The following is an 8,853-nucleotide window of genomic DNA, read 5'->3' as shown; positions in this document are numbered from 1 at the left end:
TCACGGTGTTTACTCGACCTCTACGTCTCATCCCACTTCTCCATTCTTCCTCACCATACTGACATCACAGTACACCACCTTCTCAGATGCAGATCTCAACTTTTCTTTCTTTTACACTCTTCTTCTTCTTCTTCTCCTCCTTCAAACTATTCCCGATTCAAGGTACGTGCACTAGTCTGATCATTGATATGCATATCCATATAATTAAAGAACTTCAGATTCGGAATTCTCAAAATTTCATTTCGTTTCAGGTTTGGAGCCATCGCCGGTGCCTGATTCCAGCGACGTGGCTTTCTGGCCAACATCTTTGTCACCGTCGTTGACAGGATCTCCATCACCTGATTCCGACGAATTCTCGCCTCCGTCTCCCGCATTGCATAGATCTCCGGCTCCAGCACCGGAGAATGGAGGAGATGATAGTAGAGGTGAGCATTCCGGCGAGATTGCACCGAGTCCTGCCCCGACGGAAGATACGGGATCAGATACGGTGAGGTGGTGTTCTGTGAGGGACGACTACGATGATTGCGAGTACTTCGTGAGCCTTTTCAAGCAATCTGAAGGTTACACGTGGAAATGGTAAGTTTATATTTAAAAGTGAACCTTCTAATTTATACTACTTTTTTTTTTTTTTAAAAGCAAGTTTTCATTAAACGATAAAAGTGCATACATAATATTCTTATAATGCATTGTGATGTGATTTATTAAAAAAGTTAAAAATATAAACATAAAAATTTAAAAAATTTAAAATTTTAATCTTCATTTTTTTAATGCTTTTGGGCATTATTTTATTTCAAATATATATATTTTTAATTTTTCTAAAAGCGTCGTAGAGAAAAACTGAATGGAATGGTATAAATTAGGACGTACACTACATTTTATAATTTTAAAATACTATCCTAATACTGCGTCACTTCAGAATTTGTTTATTTTATTTTTTAATTTTATAATTATCAAATGTGGTGCATTTCTACCTTTTATTAGCAATTCATTATTTATTCACTTCTCGCTTTAATTTATTGGCGTATTTATTGTTTATTTCCTTAATTTTATATATTTGTTTATTTATTCTGTTTAGTGTCAAAAGGGACACAACTCAAGGTTGTCTGGAATCGATAAAGAAAGGAGAAGCAGATTTGATAAACTTAGAAGCTGGATTGGCTTATATTGCATTCCTTAACTACTCCATGAAAGCCATTGCAAATGAAGTTTACTGTGATCAAGCCAAAAGCTACCTTGCGGTTGCAGTTGTTAGCAGACAAGCCTGCATGGACAACGAGAGAATCAGCTTATTGGATTTCAAGGGCAAGAAGTCTTGCCATGGAGGTTACTCCACAGCAGCCGGTTGGAACTACCCCATTACTCATATCAAAACATTGCTTGCTTATGAAAAATTGAACGACAGGGAGATTGCGGGGAGTTTTTTCTCCGAGGTTTGTGCTCCTTCTGAGCTTGAGGTGTCCGGTGTTTGTAATGGATGTGGTGATGAAAGTGGCTTTTGCCCTTCCAAGAGTTTGTATTTTGGTGACTCGGGAGCATTTAGGTGCCTTGTGGAGGAAATGGGAGACATCGCATTTCTCAAAGCGGATACTGCTTTGCTCTATTCTGTGGAGGGACCTCATAACCAGTCATGGTCAAACAAGTCAATTAGAGACTTCATGTGGGTAACATTGGCTTACTTTTTGAAGATAATTTCTTTTAATTCCCTCATTAAAGCTACCTTTGTTTCCTTCAATGCAAGGTATCTCTGTCCTCAAGGAGGCTGCAGAGAAATCAACGGTTATCCCGGAGCTTGTTCGTAAGTTTTTTCAACTTGATACTATGTTATCAAGTCACCTAAGGGTTTAGTGTCCGTAGCAACATTAGGAACAGCCTGTCCTTGGCCTTATAAATGGGTTTTTTTTTTTTTGATGAAAAGAAACTTCGAAAAATTACGAGTTCTACATATTATGTCTATCTCCCCTTCGATTATAGGAATCTAAAAATTCGAAGTTTTAAACCTGAAAGCATACCCCAAAGACAGATCCTTACAACTTTGCTTTGCCTTGGTATACATCTGTGGTCTTTTTTCTATGCTCGATGATAATTTTGAAATAGTTTTGTTTGTCACAATCAGATATGGAAGTGTTCCTGCAAACATGATTATGGCAGGTAACTCCATCGCAACCAAAAAGAAATTGTTCGTCCTGGAAGCATTAATGAACGTTACCAATGAAGGAAAAGCTAGTGCCAGCCATCAAATTAGCCCGAGGTATAAAATTAGGCTGTCTGGCATGAGTTTTATTTTTTTCCCAGATTCCCATATTAATCTGTGTCTTGTGAAAACTTATATTGCAAACTAAGCAAGCTAATTAGTTCATCATTTTTTTTTTTTCCTTTTTGTAGCACTCAAGGATTAGATGCGGTCAAGATGGTCACAAGGTCTTATCTGGGAAAATCAGCTTCAGTTTCACAGAGCATACAAGAATTAAATACCCACAATACTCAAGCAGCCAACTCTTCCGAAGTAAATTCAATACCAGGTGAATTAATCGACCTTTCTTTAATTAGTGGATTCTGTTTTATTTTATTAAGATTTTAGTTAAGACATAAATTACTAACTTATATTTACACGGTCTTAACAGATGGATCTTCAATTTCTTCTGTCTTCCATCCATCTGGCATCCTGTTCGTGTCAATCTTGTCAATTTTCAATATCTTGTTTTCTTAGAAATAGAGTGAAAAATACCTCCAGTGTTTTGTAAAAAAATATAAACTGACACGAATCATGCAAAGTTATGCCTGCTGTTTCATCTTTTCAGTCGTATGATGGTTAAAGGTTCATTCTGTTTGCAATTTTCAGTACAACTAATTGGCCCTTGCCATGTAAATTAAGTATGAACTTTACTTGTCACAGAGGTTAAACTCGTTAGATGAGGTATATTTAATTATTGATATTATATTATCAACAGTCTTCCTCCCGTGTAGATTAGACTCATCTTCAATGAGTAAGCTTAACATATAAAATATTTAATTAAATAAAATAGAATATAAAGTCAAGATTCGAACTTAAAATCTCAACTTTGATACTATATAAAATAATCATTTGTCCAAAATTTTAAACTAATAAAAAAAAATAAATTTAATTATTTATATTATATTTTTAACGCAATTTGTTGTTTTTTTAACGTCCCGAATCGAGAATTTCTGTGGTTTTTGTCATGGGAAACTAGTGCCCAGTGGAACGAAATTACGAATGGCCTTTCTAGGGAAAAAGAAAAATCCACCGAGGCAGCAATGACCTAAGTTCCCAACTCTAACTGGCAAAGTGGGCTTTGGTAGCTGGCGAAGAAAGATGGTATGAAGTTATTAACGGTAATATATTGGACTGAAGTCACAAACTTTTAGCCCACTAAGAAAATAAAAATAAAAGCACTCAAGTGGCCCCTCTCTCTCTCCGATTCATTCAAATATGAACATACATACCGAGTCTTATAGAAACTTACGTAAGGAAGTTACGTAGATGATAAGGGGTATGCTTCCAAAAAGATGATTGAAAGCAGCCTATTACAAAATATTATACACATATCGATTTTTTGATCAATGTATTTTCATCATTTGCCACTCATCAAAACTGTTGAATATATGCTTGATGTCTCTGATGATGGAATGTATCGTTCAGTCGGATAATTGCTTTGTATTGGCAGTTGCTTGCACCACTTGCTTGGAATCACCTTGGATGTAGATCTTTTGAGCTTCTTGAATGCATTGTCCAGTCTCTCTCTCCATCTCTGCCTGGTTTTTCTTTTCCCTTTCTTTTTAAAAAAACTAATGCTCCACACGACACTAACCCCTTAATATAGAAATGAGATCCCGAATTGAACAGAATCCCCTTGCTTTTGCCTAGAGAGAGAGAGAGAAAAAAAAAAGAGAAGAAAATCTAGGGCTCATTTGGCGTGATCAACAATATTTCTATAGATAAATCTATTTATCATCGTCATCTCAATTCCCCTTGATTTGATATTAAATAATAAGCCAACGAGTAAAACATAATAAATAGTCTCTTATCATTTAATATCATTAATGAGAGGATAATGATAAAAATAATAACGAGTAGCATTACTCTTCTTATCCATGCATGTAAAACAAATATAAATAAAATAACAAAATAACTACCGGACCGACTGGACCAATAGCTAACGGTCCGGTCCTGTCCATTAGGGGTGATCGGTCTAGTCAGGAAAAATAATGGGTCCATCATCTCTCGGACTGGACCAATTTACACTCCTAATTCTTTAGTTGCGCTTATTGTTTGGGTTTTTTTCATCTTTAATTGTTTGGTTGCTTTCATATTTTTCTAAATGAAAGCATGAATAGTAAAGAGTGAAGAATCGAGATCTCTAATAAATGCACGAGAATACACGATCAAGGTTTTTTTACAAGTTATATCTTCCACCATAATCGATCCACTTATTAAGTAACAAATTAAATTTAAGTGTCTTGATGATTTCCGCTCTAACCAATTGATCCACTTATTAAATAACTAACAAACTAATATTGAGTAGTCCAGCTTTTATACGCGTAAAATCCAATGGCCCAACCCTTCCGCTATAAAGGACTCTGCAAGGAAGACGTGGTAGATAGGAAGAAAAAAAAAAATTTATAGTTATAGAGTACGTAAGTATCGCACACTCATTTAAAAAAAAAAATGAATCTTATATCAAAATTTATTTATTTTAATAATAAGTTTCACTCTGGTTCAAAAGAAAAGTTTTTGTCTCAAAGGATAGAGAAATTCTTATCACAGCGGTGGTATTAGCAATTTCAACTTATGCAATGGGTTGTTTCAAATTACCTAAATATCTATGTGCTGAGTTAGAAAGTATGCTAGATTATAGTGAGATCAGAAAGATACTGAGAAATGAACATATGTGTGAATCAAAATCTAAAGTAGGGATGGGCTTTAGGGATTTGAGAACTTTTAATGATGCTCTTTTGGCAAAACAAGGGTGGAAGATTTTACAACATGAAGACACCTTACTGCATCAGATTTACAAAGCCAGGTACTTTCCAAATGCGTGTTTCTTTTTTACTCATCTTTGGGTACAAATCCATCATATGCATGTAGATGAATTTGGAAAGCCAAGTCTTCGTTATTTCAGGGATGTCAATGGAGGGTTGGGAATGGCACATCAATTACGATATGGGAAGATGTATGGATCACTGGGCATCAGGCTCTAAATAAAGAATTGCTACTGACTGAGGAGCATAAGGAGGATGACAGGGTGGCATCTCAATTGATAGAAGCACAACGCGGTGGGATGTTGATAAAGTTAGAGCTCTTTTTAATCCAAGAGTAGCTGCCGATATTCTCAAAATAGTCATAAGTCCAGGAGCATATGCAGATAAGTGGATCTGGAAATATGAAGAAAATGGCACTTTTAGTGTAAAAAGTGCTTACAGGTTTTTCAGAACAATGTCCGCAAGAGATAAGGGAGAGGGTTTTCATGTTTGCAATCATAATCAAGTGTGGAAAGGAATTTGGCACATATGAGAGTCCCTAATAAAATCAGAATTTTTGCATGGAGAGCTTATTGGAAAGGACTACCTGCCAAAGAAAATTTGAGTAAGAGAAACATGGAGATTGAACCTACTTGTGTGTTTTGTCAACATGAGCCAGAAGATCTGTCACATGCTCTCATTTATTGCCCATCAATTCGAGATGTGTGGAATAAGCATATTGCTGCAATGAGAAATATAGAAGAAGGAATGCCAATTAGAAACATAGCTATATTTCTACTGAGTAAGGCAGATAAAGAGGTTTTTACCACTTTCTTCTTAATAGCATGGACTTTGTGGCACAGGAGAAATAAAATGATAGCAGAGTAGCTTCACTTGGAACCACAACAGGCCATCGATCATGCTCTTTCCTTACAACAAGCTCATCAGAATTTGACTGCAGTACTCCCTGCAAGAGTGGAGAATATATGCAGTTGGCGACCACCACCCTCTGATTTTCTCAAACTAAATGTGGATAGTGCGATGTTTTTTTTATCTACATAAGGCAGGTGTGGGAGCAATTTTAAGAGATGAGCATGGAAATGTAGTGATGGCTGCCAGTAAAATTGAAAATGAAGTCTTTGATCCTGAATCCATTGATCTTTTTGCAATGTTTAGAGGTTTACAGCTGTGTGCTTACTTGGAATTTTGATGGTATGGGCTTTACAAGAGAATGATGTCTCTTTTGCATGCCTTGAGAATCTGATGATAGAAGTGCAAAATCTGCTGCATCTCTTTGCTGAATACAAGGTTCAATATATACAAAGGATGGGAAATGAGGCTGTACATCACCTAGCACGATATGCGTGGAGAATTGAAGATATTGATTTGTGGTGTGATGCTGTCCCACAGTGTGTTGATCCATCTATATGGCTAGATAAAGCTTATTTGTAATGGTTGTTACCATTGGTTATGCTAATGATGGTATTATTTTATAAATAAATAAAAAACACTTTCATAATTACGATTGTATATAATTTACTCGAATGCGACAGTGAATCGAGTAGGTGGAGGGTTTGTTTGCTTATGTTAACAGAGTGGTATGGCAGTACACAAGGCATAACAGAATGAATTCTTTCTATTGTAATATTCCATTTGTAGAGCTATTTATATATACACAATGAAAAGGAATCTGAAAAGCATCTAAGTTGTTACAAATAACAGTAGAGAAGAACAAACAGCAGGTCTCTACGGTAGTGAGCTGGATTGCACGCCAGCTGTTTGTTTGTTATTCTTCTCACATGCAGATGATGATATATCAGAGTTGTATAGTCTAATACGCCCCCTCGAGTTCAAGGGAGTTTCCACAACATTGAGACTCGATTTGAAACGTAAAAATCTATCAGCTACAAGAGGCTTAGTAAGCACATCAGCAATTTGATCTTGAGAGCTAATAAATCTGACTTTGAGAGTATTTGCAGCCACTCGGTCACGAACAAAATGATAATCAATGTCCATATGTTTTGTCCGTGAATGATAAACGGGATTTGCCGAGAGGTATGTGGCACCAAGGTTGTCACACCATAAAATTGGGGCTTGAGTTAGAGGAATATGCAGCTCTCGGATTACTGTTTGTAACCAAATAAGTTCAGCTGCAGATGAAGCAATCGACTTATACTCTGCTTCAGTCGATGATCTGGCCACAGTGGACTGTTTCTTAGAGCTCCATGAGATAAGATGTTTTCCTAAGTATATGCAGAAACCTCCCGTTGATCTACGATCATCAGGACACCCACCCCAATCGGCATCAGAATAGGCTTGAAGTGTAAGGCTTGATTGTGATGCAAAGTGTAAGCCGTGATTAATGGTAGACTTCAAGTATCTTAGGATCCTTTTAACTGCACTCCAGTGGGGAAGTTTGGGTGTGTGCATGAACTGACAGACTTTGTTTACTGCAAAAGCAATGTCTGGTCTTGTGATGGACAAATATTGGAGACCACCTACGATGCTTCTGTATAAGGTGGAATCCTCAAACTCAGGTGAATCATGCTTTGACAATTTTAGAGATGCAGCCATGGGTGAAGACATGGGTTTGGCTTGAAGTATTTTGCTTCGAGTGAGTAGACTATTGATGTATTTACGCTGAGATAGAACAACACCATCACGAGTATAGTCCACTTCAATTCCTAGAAAAAATGCAAGACTACCAAGATCTTTCACAGGGAATGCACAGCCAAGATCACGTATAAGGGATGTAATTGCCGATGACACAGAGGATGTGATGACAATGTCATCCACATAGACTAACAAATAAATTTGAATGTCATTATGGATGAGAATAAACAGAGAAGGATCTGCTCTAGATGCAACAAATCCATAGTCAAGTAACCAAGTACTTAGTTGTGCGAACCAAGCTCTCGGAGCTTGCTTGAGACTGTAAATAGCTTTCTGAAGTTTGCAAACATGGTGAGGCCGTGTGGGATCAACAAAGCCCTGAGGCTGCTGCATGTAAACATCATCTGTTAGAGTACCATGTAAAAATGCGTTTTGGATGTCAATTTGACGCAAAGACCATCCTCTGGACACTGCAACTGAAAGCACCAAACGAATTGTGGAGGGCTTAACCACTGGGCTGAAGGTGTCATGATAATCAATTCCGGGTTGTTGATGAAATCATGAAACCCCTTGGCAACTAACCCCTTGGCAACTAACCTTGCCTTTCTCCTCTCAAAAGACCCATCGGCATGAGTTTTGGTGCGATATACCCATCGGCAACCGAGTATATTGGACTGTGGAACAGGCGGCACAAGTGTCCAGATACAATTCTGAATTAGAGCATCATATTCCTGTGCCATAGCATGAGTCTATTCCGAGAATTTTGCAGCTTGAGAAAAACTGGAGGGTTCATCCGGAACCTGCACAGAGATTGTGAGACAGTGTCGAGTAGGATAAGGAATGGTACCATCAAGAAATCTTCGAGGACGAGACAAGTTGGTGTGAGCACAAGTAATTATTGGAGATCGGGGAGGAACAAGAAGAGGAAGAGAAGAACTGGGCGATGATGTTTGGGCAGATTCGAGGTGAGTAGGAACAGAGGATTGAGACGAAGACGAAGGTATCTGTGGGTTTGGTAAAGTCGGTGATGGTTGAGATGGGCCAGGGCCAAGGATAGATGGGCTAGAGGCATGAGTGATTGGGCTGGGATGACAGACCGAAGATGGAGTAGAAAGAATTGGTAAAGTGGCTGAAATAGAGGGAGACGCATGGGAAGAAGTACTGGGCCGTGTTTTGGAAAAATGAAAGGAAGTTTCATTGAAGACAACATCACAGGAAATATACAATCTATTTGTTTTGAGGTCCATGCATTTATAGCCTTTA

At 37.6% G+C, this 8,853-nt stretch overlaps 1 protein-coding gene across 1 annotated transcript; it reads left to right on the top strand.

The window, feature by feature from the left end:
* LOC108997108 (serotransferrin-like) lies at positions 1-2,797 on the top strand. Its single transcript, XM_018973239.2, has 7 exons — positions 1-162; positions 252-576; positions 1,076-1,657; positions 1,739-1,795; positions 2,114-2,248; positions 2,383-2,519; positions 2,622-2,797. Exons 1-7 carry the CDS (start codon positions 87-89, stop codon positions 2,705-2,707), a joined length of 1,398 nt encoding a protein of 465 aa, XP_018828784.1. The 5' UTR covers positions 1-86; the 3' UTR covers positions 2,708-2,797.
* The last annotated feature ends 6,056 nt before the right edge of the window (positions 2,798-8,853 follow it).

This window comes from Juglans regia, chromosome 7 (genome assembly GCF_001411555.2).
Source record: "Juglans regia cultivar Chandler chromosome 7, Walnut 2.0, whole genome shotgun sequence".
NCBI lineage: Eukaryota > Viridiplantae > Streptophyta > Magnoliopsida > Fagales > Juglandaceae > Juglans > Juglans regia.
This window is presented reverse-complemented; position numbering and strand designations above follow the sequence as displayed.